At 39.3% G+C, this 24019-nt stretch overlaps 1 protein-coding gene across 3 annotated transcripts in view; it reads right to left on the bottom strand.

The window, feature by feature from the left end:
- The window catches only part of LOC148879493 (Sec23/Sec24 protein transport family protein), a 64303-nt gene that overhangs the window by 23622 nt on the left and 16662 nt on the right, over window positions 1-24019 (bottom strand). For all 3 annotated transcript variants that reach the window (XM_088961028.1, XM_088961029.1, XM_088961030.1), the window contains exon 3: window positions 22696-22857. In XM_088961028.1, the coding sequence (XP_088817154.1) occupies window positions 22696-22857 (162 nt within the window). The remainder of the gene's footprint in view (window positions 1-22695; window positions 22858-24019) is intronic.

Here is a 24019-nt window from a genome sequence, read left to right as displayed (position 1 = left end):
TTCTGAGTCATAGCTGAACACTGAGTGATCAACGTAGCATTGCTTCATTCCAAAACTCTTCACCACTTCACTAAACTTCCCGAACCAAGCACGCGACGATTGTTTCAACCCATAAATTGCCTTCTTCAATCTGCACACCTTACCATCCTCCCCCTGAGCAACAAACCCAAGTGGTTGCTCCATATATACCTCCTCCACAAGGTCACCATGAAGGAAGGCATTTTCGATGTCAAGCTGAAACAGAGGCCAATCATACATGACTGCCAAGGAAATTAGCACACGAACAAAGCCAATTTTAGCCACCGGAGAGAATGTCTCCATGTAGTCCACTCCATACAACTGTGAGTAACCTTTAGCAACGAGCCTGGCCTTTAGACGCTCCACACAACCATCAGGAAAGTATTTAACAGTATACACCCATTTACACCCCACAATATGCTTACTAGGTGGGAGAGTAGTGAGCTCCCACGTTTGAGTATGTTGAAGAGCAGAGAGTTCCTCCTCCATTGCCTGCCGCCACCAAGATGAACTAAGAGCTTCTTGGACATTGTTAGGTACGGAAATAGATGAAAAAAGTGAAACAAACTGACGATGTGAGGTGGAGAGGCGAGATAATGAAACAAAAGTGGAAATGGGATGGAGAGTAGAACTTCGTTTACCTTTCCGTAAGGCAATGGGTAGGTTAAGTTCTGAGGGTTCAACAACAGGAGCCATGACAGGATCCGCAGATAAGGTAGAAGCTGGAGGAGGGGCCGGTGTTGTTTGACGTGTATACACTTGCCGGATCAGTGGTCGTTCAGTGGTGATCTGCACTGGATGAGATGATGAGTCTACTCCAACAGCAGCATCCGAAACTGGATCACTGACAGGAAGAGGAAGAGGAAGTAAGGGTGGAGACAAAGGTGCTTCAGGTCCTGAGAAGAAGGGGACAGACTCAAAAAAGGTGACATCAGGACAGACATAACACTTTCAAGTAATGGGATTATAACACTTGTACCCTTTTTAAGTCCGAGAATAGCCAAGAAAGACACATTTAATGGAGCGTGCATCTAGCTTGTCTATTCCGGGACTCAGATTGTGGACAAAGCACATACAGCCAAAGACACGAGGAGTTAATGGAAATGGAGATAAAGTGGGGAACAAGATAGAGAAGGGGGACCGACCACGAAGAATGAAGGAGGGCATCCGATTAATGAGGAAACATGCAGTGAGTACAGCATCACTCCAAAACCGTTTAGGAACATTCATATGATGAAGAATAGACCGAGCACTTTCAAGGAGCTGACGGTTCTTTCGTTCAACCACCCCATTTTGTTGAGGAGTGGATGCACATGAGGTTTGATGAATAATGCCATGTTGTTCTAAATACTGTTGAAATGAAGTAAGAAAGTATTCACGACTATTATCTGAACGAAGGACTTTGATTGGAACACCAAATTGTGTACGTATTTCAACATGGAATTTTTGAAAAATGGAAAATAATTCACTTCTTTCTTTCATTAAGTAAATCCATGTCATCATTGAACAATCATCAATAAAAGAGACAAAATACTTGTACCCATTATAAGACTATTTTGATCGGGCCCCAAACATCTGAATGAACCAAAGAAAAATGACTCAACATACGACTTTCAACTTTAGGACTGAAGGAAACACAACGATGTTTCCCAAACTGACATGACTCACACTGTTAAACTGACAAATGACTCAAAGACGAAACTAATATCTTGAGTGCCTTGAGAGAAGGATGTCCCAATTGGCAATGCCATTGTAGAGGAGTAAGTGAAGTCTGAAGAGCAATTGAGGATCCACCACCATCAAGATAATACAATACACCAGCTTCATGCCCCCCACCAATCTTCTTCCCCGTCTTGAGATCCTGAAAAAAAACAAGAGGAAGGAAGGAAAGTAACAGAATAGTTAAGAGTCTTGGTTAATTTACTAACAGACATAATATTGAATGGAAACTTAGGTACATATAGAACAAATGATAAAGAAAGAGAAGCCATGTCAACATTACCAACACCACAGATGGGAGATGAAGAGCCATTGGCAAGTGTAACAGTTTGTGATGTGGAAATTTCAAAAAGAGAAGAGAACACACCTGGAGTCCCGGTCATGTGATCAGAGAATCCAGAGTCAATAATCCAGGGAGAGGTTTTAGATGACATGCAAGCAATACCTGATGGGCAAGAGTAGCAGTGGTATGTTGTGAAGTGGTTTGAAGGAACCGTTCATACTCATCATGCGATACAATCACCATCTCCCTCCCAAAAGCAGATGTAGATGTGAAAGGAGTTAGGTTTGCTTGTTTACTGTCACTAATATCAACCTCACCAGCTACAACATGATTAGCCCATTTAGAGGGAGGGCCATGTAGATCATAACAGAAATTCACCATGTCCTTCCCTGCCACAATGAGTACACTTCCTTGCAGAGTTACTCTTTCCTTTGCCATGGCCTCCTCGGGAGGCATGTCCTCCCCCTCTTGTACCATGTCCACTTCCTCTAGCTGTCACAAGTGCTGATCTATCAAACTGTGTGGGATTCTTTGTCTGTCCCAAAGAAATCCTACGAAGCCATGCAAATACTTCCTCAAGAGTAGGAAGGGTAGAGCTCCCTAATATAGGGCTCTAACTGGTTCATACTCCGATTTCAACCCCACTAAGAATCTTGTAACATCTAGTTGTTCCCTCTGTTGTTGTTGAACTTTAACATCTGGAGTGAGGGGATGATAGACATTGAGTTCATTCCTTATATTCTTCATGCAGGCATAGTACTCTTCTAGGATTTTGTTTCCTTGTTGCAAATCAAAGTATTCCTGATAAAGTTGATATACCTTTGTAGTATTATCTTGTCCGGAATACAGCTTCTTAGCATGTTCCCATATATCCTTAGCCGTATCTAGGAGTATGAAGTTGGCACTAATTTTGGGTTCCATACTATTCCATAGCCAGGTCATGATTTGAGCATCCTCTTGTTCCCAATCATCAAACCCTAGAGAGTCAGCTGATGGTTTATCTTCTTTTACATGCTTCACTTTCCTCTTTGCCTTGAGGAAAACTTCCACTGATTTGGCCCATGGAACATAGTTCTCCCCATTCAGTTTAATTGAGGTCATCTATACACCTAGGTAGTCAGAGGGAACCACCACCCTAGGTTTCTGATCATTATACCCATCTCCCATTGTTGCCATGGTACTCTTTCACCGTTGCCTCTAAACCTGAATTCTCAGCTACAAACTGGGTGCTGTTATTAGGAGTTTAATGTTCCAGCACCTATAGCAGCCCCTAAACACAATAATAGGTACACAAGCCTTGTTCTTGTTCACACTACTACTGATTTCACAACACCACAAACCACATAAACATCAATTCAACACTTACTAATCACATGCAAGCCCTCTTACAACCACTCAATAAAAATTGTGCATCACAAGCACCACAACATAGTCATATCTGTTACACCCGGTACAGACCTGTTTAACACCTTTAAGAGGGCACTACACGACCACAAGGAACTTGGCTAGGTCACTGCATTACACTTTACACCACTCGGCCAATTACAGCAGCCCTTACACCACTCGGCAACTTACAACAGCCCCTACACCATTCGGCTACTGTACACACAACCTGTTCTTGGGATTTTCTCCAAGAACTAGGGCAACAATAAACCTAGTTCTCTAGGTTCTGATCAGTACTAGCAGGTTCTTGAAGATTTTCTACCCAGAAATACCAGTAGCACAAGGAGAAGAAATAACCGACCTTCTTTCGAGAGTCTCAACCAACCATTCACTGCTGAGGTCGTTTTTCTTAATGAAGAAGGTTACGCGCAGCAGAGAGAGACGAGCTAAGATGTCTCAGACCTAGGACAAACCAATTTTCTCCATTAACAGCCCAGATACGAAGAAAGAGAGGTCACGAACACTGCTGAGATGTTTCACGAACTGAAGTAGGTCAGGGACATGGCTCTGATACCATGTTTGCTGCTACAGTAACCCGAACCAGCAAGAGGAAGAAGAGAAGAAGAAGGAAAAGAAGGGACTGTCAAATCTAATAGGTAAACCCTATCAGTCGGCCCCTTAATAGTAGTTAGACTCTAATAATTTCTACAAAGACTAAATTGCCCTTAAGTGTGGGGCAGAGTGTCTCTAAAAAAACTGCCACATAAGCATACAACTTAACAAAGATAAGATGACTAAACTACCCTTATTAGGCTCACTTTAACAATTACCATAATAGACATCATACTTGATACAATTTAGAAAGACTTGGAGTATACTATGAGTTGCCTTCCAATATTATTACCATAATAGACATCATACTTGATACAATTTAGAAAGACTTGCAATATACTATGAGTTGCCTTCCAAGGAGAAGTCCATGTGGCTCTAGAAAATAAGCTAGTGTCCCATCCATTGTCCATCAACCCATGAATGCTAACTACCACTCTATGTCATAACTTATCCCTTTCTAAAGGCAATCTCCACAACCATTTCTGTAGTAGAGCCATATTCTTCTTCCCCACATTCCCTATTCTTAACGCTTCTTGATGTTTGCTTCTACACGCCACTTTCCACTTTATTAAGTGACCCTTCCTCCCCTCATTTGATTCAAACAAGAAACCTCTCCTTATCTTCTCAATCTTTTTTGCCATCTCCTGTTGGATCTTAAAAATGACAAATCGTAGACAAGAAGATTGCTAACATTTTTTTTTATCAATAATCACATTTTATTAATTAATCACAAAAATATTACAAGTATGAAGATAAACTTTCTTATCTTCCAGCTGGAGCTTGAGCTCCCAAGAAGAGAAAATGGAAAAATTACACTTGTGCCCAAAACATTAACTCCCTCTTGACTCCTTGCTTAGCTAACCCATCAGCAAAGGAGTTAGATGATCTTTTCACCCAACTGATCTTGATTTCCATCTCTTGAACCAGCCATCTAAATTTCCTCCTCTCATTACTGTACACCCATAAACTGCTATTTTCTTTATTCAAGCCACCCTACCACCACCTCCGAGTCCCCTTCAATGATGAGTTTTCTTATATTCATCTCCTTAGCTCTTTGGACTCCTTCCAGAACTGCAATAATCTCAGCCCTGAGAGAATCACCCAGTCCAATTGGGCCTGAAAACATGGCTAAACACACCTCCAATCCCCGATTGTCCAGGATTCCCCCGACTACTCCCATCAAAGTTTAGTTTTAAAAAACCGGAAGGGGGGGGGGGGGATCCAAGACACACTCATTACTGTTTTGGGCCGGGTTCAATTAGCCATCTCACTCTACTTCCTCAATAAATCATCCACTGTGAAGTTTGTAAACAGCTCTGAAGATTTCAGCCACTGCACTACCCTTATATGGATCATTTCTCTCAATTCTTCACTGTCCCTCTCTACTTCAAAGAAAATCTTGGAATTTCTTTCCTCTCACAAAGCCCAACATACAGCAGCGCTCAAGCATCTCCACATGGTTCTTCCCCTTTTCATTTGGCACCTGAAGAAGGAAGGAGAAAAAAATACTTTGCAAATTGGGCCTGAAAACATGGCTAAACACACCTCCAATCCCCGATTTTCCAGGATTCCCCCGACTACTCCCATCAAAGTTTAGTTTTAAAAAACCGGCCAGGGGGGGGTCCAAGACACACTCATTACTGTTTTGGGCCGGGTTCAATTAGCCATCTCACTCTACTTCCTCAATAAATCATCCACTATGAAGTCTGTAAACAGCTCTGAAGATTTCAGCCACTGCACTACCCTTATATGGATCATTTCTCTCAATTCTTCACTGTCCCTCTCTACTTCAAAGAAGATCTTGGAATTTCTTTCCTCCCACAAAGCCCAACATACAGCAGCGCTCAAGCATCTCCACATGGTTCTTCCCCTTTTCATTTGGCACCTGAAGAAGGAGAAAAAAAAGACTTTGCAAATTTGATGGAGGATTCCATGTACCCCCAAAAAGGGATAATGCCCACACCCAAATGGACTTAGCAAACTGGCAAGTTACCCATAGATGAAAACCATTGGTTTCCTCCATAAATCTAATCACATTGAAATCCCCACCCACACACCCAGGCCCATCAGGCCCATCCCAGAGTCCTCCGATATCAGTCAAATCCTCCCACAATTCCTTCTTCTCTCTATAATCATTTGGTCCATAAACATTTGTTAGTACCACACATATCCATCCTCTTGCTGCTTAAACTTCAATGAAACTGAATATTTCCCAATTAGTTCTCCCAATTAGCTCCCCATGATGGGGCAGCCACCCGATTGGTAAAGTTCATCAACCTCAATTGCTTCAAAAATCCCAAGAATCCTCTCATCTCCCGTTGAGCCTTTCTTGCCATCTGAACTGTTTTTCCTCTCCTCTTCTATGTCCCCCTGAAATAAGCCCACAATGTTCATTAAGCCCATATCACCTTCATCGTAACCTCCATCATCCTCCACGCTACCAATACTGGTACCAACGACTGAGCTATAGTCCGAGTCTTCACTCTTGTCCCTGCACTGAATCCATTCTGTGTCCAAACTAGCTTCTTCTTCACGTCTTTCTCTTACGAATCTGGGGTTTGGTCTCATTGCGGAGCACTCACGAAGCTTGGAGCAACCTGATCTTGACGACACAACCATTGCAAGTCCCCCTGTCCACCACTTTTCCGCCGCTGCATATTCTTCTCCGCAAGTCTCCCCCTTGTAGATGATGATAGACCGAAAGGACGGTCTATAGTTGGCACCCCTTCCTCCCTCTTACCCCGACCCACGTAACAATTTAAGTTATCACGTGGGTTGCTTAAATTGAAACTCGGTTTAGAATTTGAACCTCCCTTAACCCCCACTGGTTCGGACAAGCCCTATGTTTATGGCTTGGTCCACTTATTTCCCTTGCCACATCAACATAGGATAAGTTCCCCGCCCCAAATACTTTTTTCAAAAAAAATTGAATTAATTACTCTTAATGGCTGGCTTATCGCCTGGTTTACCCACGTCAGCTGATTTAGCTCCATTTTGGTTTTCTCTTGAGACTTTTCTTCTTCCCCCACTATTCTTCCTCCACGTGTTCACCACCCTGCCACCTCTTCTTCATCTTCAACCTTTCGACTCATTCCCCACCACACCTACTCGACTTCAGACGCCACCCACACCCTGTACCAAGCTCCACCTGAGCAAACTTCAAAAAATCTTGGTAAGAATTGCTTGATTCCGGCGACTTGCAGCTCCACTGCCCCCAGATTTCTTTTGTTAGCTGCCATCAGCACCCCACCAAGGCTTCGAACAATCTGCTCAAGAACAAAGTCCCTCCATAGATTGAAGGGGAGACCTAACAATTTCAGTCGAGTGCATCCATCTTTCACCTCCACCTCGTTACAGATAGGGTTCCAGTTTTGAATCTGAATGAGGCTTTCGTCTACAACCACTAGAGGTGTAAATCAGGCCAGGCCGCCCGCGGCTCGGCATGACACGATGGCTAATGGGCTGTGCAAGGCTCGGCATGGAGGTTCGTGCCGTGCTGGGCTGGGGGTTCGAGGCCCATGGGCTGGCATGGCACGACACGACAGCACGTGCCATGCCACCCACGGCCTATGTGTCGACATAGCCTAGACCATAGCACGACACGACCCACTAGGCCCGTAATGGGCTGCACTCGGCCCGCTCGGGAATATAGCCATTGGGCCCCCCTCCCAAAAAGGCCCAATAGCTAATTTCAGCTTTTGGGGAGGATTTACAGAAATACCCCCCAACAGCTATAAATAGCCATATTAGGGGGGTATTTCTATATTTTGCTTATGGGGGTTGAAAAAATGACATAAATGCCCCCCAACAGTTATATAACAACTAATGTAGGGGGGCATTTTCGGTAAAGTTATAAGTAACTTTACAATGACCAAAATACCCCTCCCAACAACTAAATAACAGATAGTTTTTTGGGTATTTTGGGCAATTGAATTACATTCAATTCCTATAAATAGCCCTATCCTCCACCATTCTAATCACACCAATTCAACAATTCTCTTAATTCTCTCTCTCTCTCTCTCTCATACTCATACATTCTCAATTATCTACAATCTGAGAAATTCTGATTAGCTGATTGTCTGATTCTACAATCTCCAATTCTCAAGTCTCAACTTTATCGAAGTTTCGACTTTCAACAAGAAGAAGGCTTGCTCAACCAGCTCAAGTATCTCAACTCGGGAGGCTTGGATGTTGAAAGGCTTCAACTATTGAAATCAAGTTGGGATTTTGAACCGACAATCCAGGTAAGTCGAATTAGATTAATTTTTATCTTTTTAGAATTAAAAAAAAAATGCCCAACCTTTCTCAAAACCGATTCCCCAACATGTTCACCATGGATGACATTCAATCGCATCACAATAGTATTAGTGTTAGCACTAATGCGTTTGATGTCAATGGAAGTGGAACTCTCACCTCACCCCCAATAGTAGTAGTACTATGGGAAAAAGGGGGGCTTCTAAGCTGAGTAGCCTGGTTTGGAAAATTTTCAAAGTAGAGGATATTGAGGGAAAGGGGAAAAGGGTCGTTTGCCAAAAATGTAGGAAAGACTTTAGTTATTGTAACAAGGGTGGTATGGGTCATGTGAGAAGACATCTGCTCACACATGAGCGAGAGGAAGATGAAGGGAGAGAAACAACCCAAACACAAATTGAGAGGGGGACTAGTTTTGGTACTTTTAAATATTCACAAGAAAAAATGAGACAAGAACTTGCTAAGTATATTGTACATGCAGAACAACCATTTATGTTAGCTAAAGATCCAAAGCTAGAAAAATGGTTGCGTAGTTCTGTAAACCCACAATATAAAAAGGTTTCTACGAATACTATAAGAACTGATGCTTTAAAATTTTTTTATTCATATAAACAAAATTTAATTTCTCTGTTAGCAAATCTTAATTCTAAAGTTGCAATTACTTCGAATGTTTGGACATCCAAATTTAATATTAGTTATATTTATGTTACCGGTCATTTCAGTGATGAAAATTAGCTTTTGAATAAAAGAATTTCAAGTTTTACTAGGCTTGAATGGCCACATAGTGGCCCAACTATTGCTGCATACTTTAGTTTTGATAATGCTAGCAATAATGATTCTGCAATAAATATTTTAAAATCTCAATTAAAACCATGCTTAAATGATAAATTATTTAATATTAGATTTGCATGTCACATCTTAAATTAATGTATTCAAGATGCCTTGAATATTATTTCAAAAATTAGAAATTGTATTATATATATAAAAAGTTCAGGGGCAAGAAAACAAGAATTTAAATATTTATGCCAAAATTATGGTTTAAAATATAAACATTTTATATTAGATGTAAAGCATAGGTGGAATTCTACCTATGCTATGTTTGAAAGTTGTATATCTCATAAACAAATTCTTTCTGATTTTTATAATCTAAAAATGCCTAATGATATGATATTTGAGGAAGAATGGGAAATGGCAGTGTCTGTATAAGATTTTTTAAAACATTTTTATGATGCAACAAATGAATTATCTGGAATTTATTATTCATCTAGTTGTAATTTACCGTATCAATTAATGGTAATTAGTGATTGTTTTGCTAAATAAAGAAATAACCCACAATTTCAATGTATTGTTGAAATTATGGAAAATAAATTTAAAAAAAAATTGGGAGAACATTTCTCCCCTTTATTGTTTAGCTACAATATTAGGCCCTAGGATTAGGAAAGATGGTTTAGATATTTTACTTGAAATATATTATAAAAATATGAATATTGATATAGGAAATAAAAAATAATAATAATAATTTATTATTTGAAATGTACAGTTTGTATGAATATGAAGTTGTAGGAAATATGTCCATCTTCTTCTTCTTCTCTTTCCGACTTTGAGCCCAATAGTAGAAGAGAAAAGCTTTTTTATTCAAGGCAAAAATCTGCTAGTTCTACAACAAGTTCATTTATTGAACTTAATTTTTATTTGCAAGCAAATTTTTCTAATTTAGGTGGAGTATCAAATAATTTTGATATTTTAGGCTGGTGAAGTGAACACTCGAAAAATTATCCGATTCTCGCCACCATGGCACGTGATCTACTAACCCATCCGGTGTCTATAGTTCCATCGGAGTCTTGTTTTAGTGCAGGTACCAGGGTGCTGAATGACAAAAGAAGCTGTATGAACAATGAGAGTATAGAGATGTGCATCTGCTTCAAAGATTGGCTAGATGCAGAAGATAGATTACAAGACAAGGGAGGGCATGATACAACACTAGACATTTCACCCGAAGCAGATGATGAAGGTCATGAATGATGATTCATGAATTTGACTACTTTTAGAATTTTTCATTTTTTTCAATTATTGTAAAATTTTTACATTTTATTTAATTTATTTGATACATTTTTTTTTAATTTTTTAACAATGTCATTTTGTATTTTCAATTTGTAACCATATTGTATTTTTTATATTTTATTAATTTATTCCATTTTGATATTTCATTCATCCAAGTATGCAATGATCCAATCATTGTATTTGTAATTCACTAATTTGTACCATTCAAATTTAAATGAAATAAAATTCCTACTTTTCTTCCAATTTGTTATTCCATCATTCTTATTCCAATTTGGTTAAGTATTTTCTTTTCATTTATGTATTAAATAACTTAGATTTCTCATTTCTTAACTTTTTAAATAGTTTCTAATTCCTAAAGTTCATAGGAAAGTTCAAATATTTTAGTTTTACAATTTTATTTAGAAGAGAAATCAAAATTTTCAAAAAAAATAAAAAATAAAAAAACAGTGCAGCCTGGTTCGGCCTAGGCCCATGGCCCGCCCTATGGCCCAGCCCGACATGAGCCCGCCTGGGCCTGGGTTGTGGGTTGTGCCGGGCCGACCCCAAAAATTTCCACTAGGGTGGAGGGCATGACTCGTGCCACTTTACACCTCTAACAACCACTCTGTTGAGGCTCAGCTCTTGGTCGCCTACATCAAGAACCACCTTCCTTTCTGCAATGGGAAATAAACCAGCTTTGTCCTTCAGGTCTACTTCCTTAGCTACTACCGTCAGAACCTTCTACCAATCCTTCACACTCCTATCAGCCATTAACACCATTCGTTTTCTCCATTTGTCCACTCCATCACCCACCAATATTCTCCGATGTACAGAGGAACAAGCAACCGCCACACCAGGTGCGGTAGTACCTATGACCTCTATACTCCCCCTTTGTTCCAATCACATCCACCTTCTCCTAGACCTTTCGGCCAAGGTCTTTGGAATTCTGGACAACTACCTTCTCACCTTTCATCTTCTTCCTTTCCACAGCCACAAGAAAAAATTACAAAACAGCACAAAAGGTAAGAGTTTCTGTTCACCCCTTGCCTAACTAGACCATTTGCTAATGAATTTGCACTTCTCTTTATCCATGTACAATGAACTTCAATGTCCTTAGTGATCCACTTGAACTTCCTCTTTTCATTTGCTGTAGTTCTAGAGCTTAGAGTTGTCCTCTTTTAACCAATTCACCACAATTTCAGAATCACCTTCTATAATCAATTTTTTAATACGCATGTCCTTGACCCTTTGTATCCCTTCAAGAGCTCCCAGAATCTCAGCCCTCAAGGAATCTCCCACCCCAATTGCACCAGAATACATAGCTAACATATTCCCTTTTTCATCTCTTATCACTCCCCCTATTCCGAAGGGCCCTGGATTGCCCATGCTGCTGCCATCAAAATTCAGTTTGGTAAACCCATGAGGTGAAGGTGTCCAACAAGAACTTGAGGTCTTCTTAATTGAAACTGAATCTACAATCTCCTTCCAATTTCTTATCATCTCATCAACTGAGAAATCTGTAAACAATTCCAAAGTTTTCAACCAATGTATCACCCTAATGTGGATAGTCTCTAAGACTACTTCCAAGCTTCTCTCCTTATTTGAGAAAATGTTACTTTCTCTCCTCCCAAACAGTCCAACACACTGCAGCCCTAACACATCTCCACATGACCTTGGCTCTTTTGGTTGGCCAGTTAGGCAAGGAAGTGAATAAGCTTTGCACATTCAAAGGGGGAGTCCACCTGCACCCAAACAAAGAAGTAAACCATTCCCAAATAACTTTAACAAATTGACAATAAATTAGTAAATGGTATCCAGACTCACCATTAGATTTACAAAGGACACACCAGTGAGGAGGCAAATAACTATTTGGTCTTTTTCTTTGAAGTAGGTCCCATGTATTAACTCTTTCCAGAAAGGCTTCCCAATAGAAACTCCCAACCTTTGGAGGTATAGGTTGACACCACACCTCTTTAATAGGGAATGACAGACCAATAAGAGAAACGGGTAAAAGGGCCTTAAAGAAAGAGGCACAAGTGTAGGAACCCGAGGGAGTGAGTGTCTAGATTCTATTATCTGACTTTGATGGCTCAAGGAAAACCCCTTCAAGAATGGATAATAAGGCTAAAATACATTCTAACTTTGTGTCCCTGGCATCTCTTCTCAAACTCAGGTTCCAGCCGAAACCAGAAGGTGAATTAGAAGGTACAAGGAGGAAACTGGTTCACTTTTAAGGGTAGAGATAGCAAAGAGGCTAGAAATTTTCAAAGAGGAATCCCCAACCCAAACATGTTATTAGAAATTCATGAGGTACTTGAGTGCAAATCATACCTGATCCATGGAGAGAACAAGGGCAATATAGCTTGAATAGTTTTCCAGGGAGATGCTCTTGTAGTCCTTGCTAAGATCCTAGAGTCCCATCCATTGTCTGCCAATCCATGAATACTTCCCACTACCTTAACCCAAAGTCTTTCTTTCTCCAATGAAAATATCCACAACCATTTCCCTAGTAAAGCTAGATTCCTAATCCTTATGTTCCCAATTCCTAGACCTCCCTCCTTCTTACTCCTACACACCACCTCCCACCTAACCCTATGGTCCTTCTCCTCCCCCAGCTCCCATAGAAAATCTCTCATTAGTTTTTCCAGCCTGCTAGCCACCTTAACTGGAATCTTAAAGACTGTCAAAAAATATACAGGAAGGTTAGCAAGTGTAGACCTAATTAGAGTGATTCTTCCTCCAAGAGAGACAGTTTTTCTTCCAGTTGGCAAGTCTCTTTTCAAACCTCTCCACAACAAGAGCCCAAAAATCACCTTTCTGAGGATTATCTCTCAATGGTAAACCAAGGTAGTTTAAGGGCCAATTAGATGCTACACACTCCAAAATGTTTGTGCACTCACATACCTCCCCTTCCCCCATAATGACTCCAACTATACAACTTTTCTCAAAATTCACTCTAAGGTTTGACATTTGCTAAAAAAAGTTGTATAGTGAGCTTCCGGTTTCTAATCCAATTGATATCCCCTCCACAAAACAGAATTTGTGTCATCTGCAAATTGTAAGTGTGTGAGTGGTATGTTTTCTCTTCAACTCTCCATCCTCTTATTAAATCCCTAGGATCTGCTTTGGAAATTAGTCTCCCCAACACTTCTGCAACCAATGCAAACGAAAAGGGGATAGGGAGTCTCCTTGTCTAATCCCTCTCAAAGCTGGGAAATAGTCCACCACTGTCCCATTCATCAAAATGAAGTAATGACAATCCCCAATGCAGCCCATCACCCATTTGCACCAAATGTCTCCAAACCCAATGTTAATCATCACCTCTAGTAAGAAAGACCAATCAACCAAGTCATAAGCCTTTTCCAGATCTAATTTACAGACCACCCCTCTTCTCTTGTATCTCTTAAAGTCCTCTAGACTCTCATTTGCTACAAGTATCTGATCTATTATCTGCCTCCCCTTCACAAAAGCTCCTTGATCATTGGCTATGATTGCTAGGAGCACCTTCCTAATTCTAAAGAACAACACCTTAGTGGTAATCTTATAAAGGCTATTAACTAGACTAATCGGCTTGTAATCCTTCGGATGACTTGCATCACTTTTCTTGGGTATCAATGCAATGAACGTGAAGTTTAGCATCGGGTTAATCACTCCTCTGGTATGGAATTCATCGAATACTAACCTTAGATCTTCTTTTAGTAACTCCAAACAATCCTGATAAAAAGCCATCGTAAAACCATCTAGGCACAATGCCTTTGATCTATCCATTGAAAAAACTGCCTCTTTTACCTCTTCCAAATCAAATTTCTTTTCCAACCACTCCCTATCTTCCCTCTTCAATGTTGTCCATTCCAAACCTTCAAGCCACACCTTGTTATTTAGGGGCCTTCTAAATATAGACCTAAAATGATTTGCAAGTGCTCCTGCAATTTCTCTTTGATTGGTGACTGGTACCCCTTCAATCTCCAAACTTGAGATATAATTTCTTCTCCTACCACTTGCCAAAGCATGAAAATCTTTAGTATTCCTATCCCCCTCTTTCAACCACTTACATCAAAGATCAGCATATGATTGTATACAAGGCTAGACCTCCAAACCTATAAAACTAAATTTTTTAAGATAGCTTCAAACTATACATTGATTTCTTTAATCAATGCACTTTTCCTTCATCTCTAAGAACATGAAATCTAGGCAGAGGTAGGATATATACCTCTTTTAATAGATCCTCATTCAAATTTATCAAAAAAAAAAAAAAAAATTCTCATTCAAGAAAAACTTTTTGACATCTAACTCCTAACAAAGGCCAATAGAATGCTGCAAATGATAGAACTCTCAATTAGGGAGAGCAAATCAACTAGTCATCACTTCATTGCTTGGATAACATTGAAGAGACAGATTTTAGTGAAGACTTGAGCCAATGCTTATGAGTAGGGTGATAATGGGCCAGATTGGGTTTTTCACCTATGATAAGAGCTATAGACTAGGCCCCAACCTGGCCTGGCCTAGCTCGAGTTCCAGGTCTATAGCTTTTATTTGTCAAATATTAAATATATAGTGTATAAAACTGATAAAAAAATTAATATATATATATATATATTAGTGTATAAAATTTACATTATATTATTGTATAATATGAATCATAGGTGTCATGTTATACTATTTATATGTACAATAAAAATATAAGGTGATGTGGGTCTCTACAGATTGGTAGTCTATTTGACCTTACAACCTTCAGATGGCCCAAGAGAAGAGGTAAGGTCATGTGTAGTTGTGCCAGGGCGGCTCTAGTGTGGACAGTTTGGGAGGAAGAAATGCTAGAATCTTCAATGACAAGGAGAGAGATGAGAATGCGGTTTGGGAATGTATACTTAAGAGGGCTACAAATTGGGTTAAAGCTTCGGACTTGTTTTCGCAATTTTCATTTGATGACTGGTTGCAAAAAGCTTTGTTGTCATGGAGAAGCCTGTGTTCTTACATCTTCTTTCCTTTTTTGGCTAATGGGACCATTCTTTTTTATTGTAATTTATGTACAGTATCTTTTGTTTTATTCTTTCTTGTAAGACAAGGACATAACTGCCCTTTCCTTAACATTGTATTCTTTCTTATATAAGTTAAACATTTCTGGGTGTGTGATTCAAGAGACAACACACCCTTTTATTCTCAGCTTTTCCTTCTTTGATTTGATCTAAGTTGAGATGGTACCGGAGCCATTTTGACCAAGCGGTTTAGTGTTCGATCCTCATAACCCTCATCATAATTAAATAAGTTTAAGCACAAGGTATGGGTGGGCCTGTGCTTGTTCACGCTTCAAGCCCAATGGGCTTTTGTGTGAGGCGGTGTGTAAGAGAATATCAACCTATTCAGGGACCTCACCTAACAGCTTAAGCTTTTAGGTTCAATGGTTCTTTGAGATGGTATCAGAGCCATTTTGACCAAGTGGTTTAGTGTTCGATCCTCGTTACTCCCATTATAATTAAATAAGTTTCAACACAAGGTATGGGTGGACCTGTGTTTGTTCACGCTTCAAGCCCAATGGGGTTTTATGTGAGGGGACATGTTAGAGAATATCAACCTATTTAGGGACCTCACCTAACAGCTTAAGCTTTTTTGTCGAAGCGTGAAGAAGCACATGCCCACCCATACCTTGTGCTGAAACTTGTTTATTAATAATGGGGGTAACGAGGATCAAACACTAAACCGCTTGGTCAAAATGGCTCTGATACCATCTCAACTTAGATCAAATCAGAGAAGGAAAAGTTGAGAATGAAAGGGTGTGTTCTCTCTTGAATCACATGCCCATAAATGATGGATAGTTATGTCCTTGTCTTACAAGAAAGAATAAAACAAAAGATAGTGTACATAAGTTACAACATAAAAGAGTGGTCTCAAGAGCCAAAAAAGGAAAGAAGATGTAAGAAGCATAAATCAGGGCCCGTTTGGCGCGTCTTTCCACGCGGTCTTTCGGCTGTTTACAAACCGGGAAAACCGATTTTTTGTCTATTTCTGTTTGGCGCACAGAAGATCTAGCCGCCGAAAGACGCAAAAAGCCCATTTTGGTCTTATTTCGGGAAGCTCCAAATGAAGCTTCTTGTGTCTTTTGCATTTTAATCTTGTGCAGAAAGACGCACGGAAAGACATGCATCTGCCAAACGTGCTTCGGGTTGCTCAGATCTTCATGCAAATGCTCAATGCGTCTTTTAACTGTCAGAGCTGCCAAAAGATCTTCCCAAAAAGACACGCCACACAAGCCCTCATTCTCTACATTTGGAGGCCCCTTAAAGGTGGTTTTATCAAGTTGAATATTGATGGTTGTAGCGTAGGCAATCCGGGACCCTCTAGTATTAGGGGAGTGTTAAAAAATGCAGGTCAGATTATTTCTTTATTCTCTGGTCCTATTGGTGTAGGGGATGTTGTTTATGCGAAAGTCCATGCAGTCTTATAGGGAGCAGAGCTTTCTTGAGAGTTGGGTTTTGATAGATTGCTAATTGAAGGTGAATCTAAACTGGTAATTGAGTGGCTAAGGAACCGAAGAAAGTGGCTTGGGCCTTTAGGGGGCTCTACAAAGAGTCAAGTGGCTAACCACAAGCATGAAGTGAGGTTTAGGTCTTCAGAACATTCAGGAGCTTTCTAGAGAGTTGGGCTTGCGGCATATGGAGAAGGACCATAGAGTTAAATGGGAAGTGGTGTGCGGAAGTAAGAAATATGGAGGTTTAGGTCTTGGGAACATTCAGGAAATAAACACTGCTTTTCTAGGAAATGGCTGTGAATATTTCCCCTAGAAACAGATAAAGTATGGACAAAGGTAGTTTAAGTATTCATGGGCTTGCCATTCATCAGGTATAATCCATGCTCTGGAAACTTGGCCAAATTCTGGGAACATATTGGGTTGGGTAACTCACCTTTAATGGAACAACTCCCTTCCCTTTGATCTATCTACTCGGAAGGGGAAGCCCATTTCATCCTTCTTGGTTCCCTCTAAATCCAGTGTTGGCTTTGGTTGGGATTTGGGCTTTAGAAGAGGACTTTGAGAGAATGAAATTTGTAGTGTTTCAGCATTGCTTCAAAATCTTGAAAAAGTAGTGATGGACCATTCAAAAAGTGATAACCAGATCTGGACCCCTTCTCCCTCTAGCTCTTTTACTTGTGCTTCCTTCTTTATGAACTCGATACAACCAAGTGATAGTTTGGGAGTGTGCCCTTTCTGTCAAAAAAGTCTAGACCACACCTATTCCACCTAGGATTGGTGGCTTTTGTTGGGAAGTGTATCTGGAAAGAATTAACACAAGTGACTTGTTGCAAAGAAAAAGACTAGCTGGTGTCTTTCTCCCTCCTGGTGCCCTCTTTGCAAGGCTGATGGTGAGTCCTGCTATCACTTACAAATATCTTGCCCTTTTGCTTCTTCAATTTGGGAATATGGTTTCTCTCTTTGCTTGGGTGCAAATGTTACTCCCCGCCAACTGTTCAAAGCCTAGTTTCCTCTACTCTTGTTAGATGGCCAAAGAAGAGGGGTAGAATTCTATGGCATTGTAAACGATTGTTTGTTGGACTATCTGGGAAGAAAGAAATCAAAAAATATTTGTGGCAATAGAATGGAGTAGGGAGGCAATAAAAAAAGCCATATCCATCAAAGTGGTCCATTGGGTGAAGACATTGAAGCTGTTTGAGGACATTCCGGCAAGTGAGTTGATGAGGAAGTGGAAGAAAATTGCTGATTCTGCTCCTCCCAAGGCAACTTATGGACAGGTCTGTCCCCACCTTTAAGATGCTTCATAAAGCTGAATTTTGATGACAGCAGTGAAGGTAACCCAGGACCTTCTAGTATTGAAGGAGTATTCAGAAATTAGGAAGGAAAAAATATTACTTCATTCTCTGGTCCAGTAGGGGTGGGTCATGGGTGATGCTTTAAGAGATGAAATTCTAGCTGTCATGGAAGAAATTCAGAAAGCAAAGGATCTGAATGTACGCAAGCTTGCGATTGAGGGAGACTCAAAGTTGGTCATTAGATGGCTGCAAAAGGAAGGGGATGAGGGTTGGTGGGAATATATTCACGAGAGGAGAAGAATTAGAAGGCTGCTACAAGGAATGGAGATTACCTTACAATGGGTGAAAAGAGATATTAATTCCTTGCTGATTCTTTGGCATAACAAGGGGTGGGAAGAAATCAATTATTTTGGACATGTTTGTAATCTTTTTTCTCTTTTGGGAGAGATAAGAGAACTTATCTCTCCTTTTTCTGCTGTGCACCATTCAATATTTTTTAATAAATGAATTTAATTCTGTTATCGATCAAAAAAAACAAAAAAAGATAATAGTGAGGTTTCAATGGAAAAGAAGATCGGCAAATGGGGTGGGAGATTGTTTAGCTAAGCAGTGGTGCACAAGAACCAGTTATTTTGAACCCAGTTGTAATTTGTTTTTTAGTTTTTTGAAGCTGCAATGCTGCATCTAGTGCCTCTTTGTGGGAAGCCTCTACTGTGTATCTTTCTTATTCTCTTTCGGTCTTAATAAAACTTCTATTACTAATAAAAAAAACATATATACATGTGCTTAAATTATGTATAAAAACATATATAAACATGCTCAGGCTGGGCCTGAAATATAGGACCTAATGCCAGCCCTGGTCGGCTGGGCCAAGCTGAAAATAATCACCCCTACTTATGAGTAGGGTTGCAAATGGAATGGATTTGATCCAATTTGAATTCGAACCCGATACATTTAATTTGGATTTGGATATCTGTTTAACAATAATCAGATCAAATCAAGTTTGAAAATAGGACTCATTTATTAATTGGATCAAATCCGGATATTCCTTGATCTGATCCAGTCCAATTTGACTATACATAAAATACCCTTTTCAGAATTTTAATTTTAAGTCCTTTAGGATTAAGTGGGATTTGGAAAACATATTTTTATTTATTTACAATATACATTTTCTTGTGTTGTATTTAATTTTGTAGATTCGTGCTAGTTATACATAGATCCACTAAGCTTCAAATTGAATTGGATTCAAATTTGAATCCATCTTTTACACATCCATCAAAGAATATCAGATCAAATTTGGATCTCTTAGATCTTACCAGATCAGATTCAGAGATACCCCTACCCAAATTCCATCAGATCTGTTTGTAGCTCTACTTGTGAGTTGGAAAAAAAAGGGTTTGACATCATCTTGGACCTGAATAATAGGGACTGGAAAGGATGTATCAAAGCCATTGTTCTTGAGCCCTATAGGTATTGGCAACTCCACATCCAAAAGAGCAGGACTGCTGGCAGTCTTACATGGAATAAGACTGGGAAAACTACTTAACAAGTTAACATCACAAATCTAATAATAGAAGGGGACTAAAAGGTGGTGGTGGGATAGTTGAAGAACAACACTTTGGGAACATGGCATTACAGAAGCACATTAAAGGAGATCAAAGCAATGATGAGAGGGCTGAGCATCACTATTTCAGTGGACATAGAGACCAGAAAATGACTTTGCTGATATGCTGGCAAAATATGGGGTAAAAAAAATTCAAATGTTCTGGAGGGTATTCTGAAATCTCATCTAGGGGCCAGGGAACTACTATAATCTGATGTTGTAAATAGTTAAGGGTGTATGGTCTGGTGACTTTGGCAAGACTATGGGTTTGCTGCATAGCAGTTGTGTGCATCTCTCTCATTATTAACATAAAAAAAGTTGTGTTACCAATAAAAAAACATTCCTTGTTGTAAATAGTTAAGGGTGTATGGTCTGGTGACTTTGGCAAGACTATGGGTTTGCTGCATAGCAGTTGTGTGCATCTCTCTCATTATTAACATAAAAAAAGTTGTGTTACCAATAAAAAAACATTCCTTGTATACAACGTGGCCACTTTGTAAGGAAATCCAAGAATGTACAGACAACTGTACAGTCTAGATATGAAACTAACATTAAAACATTATTTCATTTTTTTTTTTTATCAATAACACCAGCTTCATTATATTAAAAGAAAAGAGGGAATATGGATACAAGAGAAACAGAAAACAAAGGGAGTGCAAAGAGAAAAGATTAAAAACTAGCCCAAAATACAGACTCACTATTCACTCCTCGCTTGGCCAACCCATCTGCAAATGAGATGGCACTCCTCTTCACCCAGCTGTATTGAATCTCAATGTCCCTACCCAGCCATAAGAACTGTTTTTTTTTTTTCATTGTTAAAGTTCCACAAACCACTATCCTCTGTCTTCAACCAACTAACCACCACCTTCGAATCACCTTCCAGGATCAAACGGTTGATATTTAATTCCTTTGCTCTTCGAATTCCTTCGAGCGCTGCAAGGATCTCAGCCCTAAGAGAGCTACCTTCTCCAATAGGGCCAGAGAATAAAGCAATAACAATCCCTTCCTCATTCCTGACAATTCCTCCAATCCCAGAGGGCCCTGGATTCCTTACACTACTGCCATCAAAATTCAGCTTTATAAAGCCCGAGGGGTGAGGGGATCAAAATGGACAAAGAGTCCTCTTGCATCTAGCAATGGAAGCAATCTCTTTCCAGTTTCTTAACAAGTCATCCATAGGAAAATCTAAAAACAACTCCAAAAATTTTAGCCAATGGACAGCCCTTAAAAGGATTTGATCTAACAATTCTTCCAATGTTCTTTCCTTGTCGGAAAAAGTATGTGAGTTTCTTTCTTCCCACAATGACCAGCATACTACTACCCTAATACACCTCCACATAGTCTTCCCTCGCTTCTTAGGCTAACTGAAAAAAGAAGGAAAAAACAAACCTTGGACAGTCTCCGAAGGATACCAAGAACACCCGAAGCAGGAGAAAACCCACTCTCATACAGTTTTAGCAACCTTACAAGAGACCAGAGGTGGTAGCCAGATTCCCCATCAGCTTTACAAAGAGCACATCTATTAGGAAGTAGACAATAGTTGGGTCTCTTTTTCTAAAGTAAGTCTAAAGTGTTGATTCTTTCTAGGAAAATTTCCCAACAAAAAAAAAAAACAACCCGAGGAGGAATAAGCCTGCTCCAAATTTCCTTAACCGGAAAGGACAACCCAAAGGGGATAGGAGGCTGAGTTAAGGTTTCAAAGAACGAAGCACAAGAAAAGGTACCAGAGCTAGAAGGGGTCCAAAATCTGGTGCCTTCCTTAGCAGGGTTTAGGAAGACAATCTCAAGGGAGGCTAGCAAAGTTACCAAGCTATCCATGTCTGTATCCCTAATTGCCCTACACAGGCCTAGGTCCCACCCAAAGCCAAAAGTGGAGGCTGAAGGGACCAAGAAAGATGATATGTGTTCATTTTTCAAGTCTGATAGAGCATACAAGGAAGGAATTGGTCCTTTAGAGGAGAATCCCCGACCCAAAGTTGTTCCTAGAATTTTATTCGGTTACCAGAATTTAGACCATACCTGATCCAAGGGGAGAAAACTAGAAGCAGATTGTCAATGGATTTCCAAGGAGAAGCAACTGAGGCCCTTGCCAAGAAAATGTCTAAGAAGTTCCATTTGGTGGGGAGGGGGGTTGATTGATAATATTAACCTAAAATGGCAACAACAAAGCAAGACAAAGCATGGTGGAGCTTCAAGAATAAGTATAGCCAGATGCAACCTCAATTAGCCAATGCACAAACCAAGCAAACACAAACAATAGGAAAGAAAAAACTACCATGGTATCACTTTACAGAAGAAGAGAAACAACAAGCTTCAAGAAATAACAAGAGATAAAAATTCAAACATCACCAAGGATAATGTCCAACATAGACCAAAATATCCAAAAGTAGTTCTAGTTTTTCTATTACACATCATTCTTAATTTTTTATGTTGGTCTAAATACAAGCAATATCATCTATAATTCTGGAGTTATCATACATTCTTAAAAGTTTAAATTGGGAATATAGTTCTGTCATCTAATAAAATCTCTGCTAAAAAAACCCTAGTTGCATCTATAAGGACCATCTTGATGTTTGAAGAGTCTAACATGTTCCAGAGCTTGCATGTCACCAAAAGAACAGGAAGAGAGGAAAGAAAACAATACATCTTGCAAACCATAAAAGTGAATTGAGATTCAGAAGCAATAAAGGAGCTTATGAGCATTGAGCTATCAGCAAAAAAAAATCTAAATCATGTAGGTTCCCCACTTGCTTTAGATAAAGACAGATTTGTACAAGAGATTTTAACCATGTAAATCTATTCTGACAAAAAATATGCAAACAATGGTAAAATATAGTAGTGCATGTAAATTTATTGCACACACAACCTGTACAAGGGTACCATATTGTGTCGGATACATCAATTTTTAGTGTAAACTTCATATCCAATACTGTATCTAGTGATATCCGGGTAACACAACACACACATATCATCACCATCTCACCATTGTCGAACATACTAATAAAAGATCCAGAGAAATAAATACCTGGTCAAGAGCACAAGCAAACAAATCCAGAACGTGACCTTGATTTATAAGCTGCTTTGATAATCCGTCGTAGAACTTTACAGCCTTGTGGTAATAGGGAGCCGAATCTTTATCTAGGTCCTTGTGGGAACGAATTGGTTCAGATAGACTCTTAGATACAATCTGCAATTGGGTTAGACAAAGAAAAACTAATTAAGTATTAAACACTACAATGTATATGAATGCCCTATCAGCAGAAATTAGATTAATGGTATTTTGTATAGTAACAAATGTATTAAGAAAAGAAGATTAATAGTATTTTGTATAGTAATAACTGTATAAAGAGAAGAAGTAATAGTACCACATATTTAGCTGATTGACATTTCTAATGATAACTTACAAGACAAGTATGAAAAACACAAAACTTAGAGAAGCTTTTTCTTTTTTTTTTTTTTTTGGATATATCGATAAGCAATGGAACTTATTTATTTACTTGAGAAAAATGCAAAACTACAAGTCTACAAGTACAAAAGAGAGGATGCTTAAACATCCATCACAAAAAATGATGCAAGATACCAATCCTTGAAGATGTAATCCCAGTTCCTCTCAAAGACAACAATTCTGACTTTTGAGCAATGGTTAGTGGTTACACGCCTTCAATTTGCTAATGGCATCATACTATTTTGTGAGGGAGGAGTAGACCAGTGGGTAAAATAAGGTTGGTAGTGGAGCTTTTTGAGAAAATTTCCAATTTGAGGATAAACTCGGATACAAGTTGCTTAGTTGGGATAATTTGGAAGAGGGTCAAATTACATTCTATGTGGACTTTCTGGGTTGTTCAATCAATCCCTAGCCTGGCCAATGAATTACCTTGTTCTCCTTCTTGGAGCTAAGCCAAAAGAAAATAGTTTATGGAACCCTCTATTAGCGAGATTTAAAAAATAATAATAATGCTCTAATAAATTTCTTTTTACTTATCAAAAAAAAACCTCTATTAGAGAGGTTTTCAAAGAGACTGGCTGTGGCCTGTGTGGAAGAGAAACTGTCTTTAGGAGGTAGAATCACCCTTACCTGTAAGTTTTTAAAATCCCATAGGCAGTGAAAAAGAAAATAGAAAAGGTTATGAGATTTTTCCTATGGAAACCAAGGGAGGGAAGAGAGATCACTTTTTTATATACAAGCATCAATTTTATTAACTATAAATATTAGTTATGTACAGATTTTACAATCAACATTCAGAGGGAAAAGTAAAAACCATCACTCCCTCTACATTTCTTATAACTATGCACAGAAAAACGTTCCCTAACCCACTCCTTGTTTTGAGAACTAGCCATGCCATTCAATG

The sequence above is a fragment of the Nelumbo lutea genome, chromosome 1 (assembly GCF_056320005.1).
Source record: "Nelumbo lutea isolate HS-2025 chromosome 1, American lotus-T2T, whole genome shotgun sequence".
Taxonomy (NCBI): domain Eukaryota; kingdom Viridiplantae; phylum Streptophyta; class Magnoliopsida; order Proteales; family Nelumbonaceae; genus Nelumbo; species Nelumbo lutea.
This window is presented reverse-complemented; position numbering and strand designations above follow the sequence as displayed.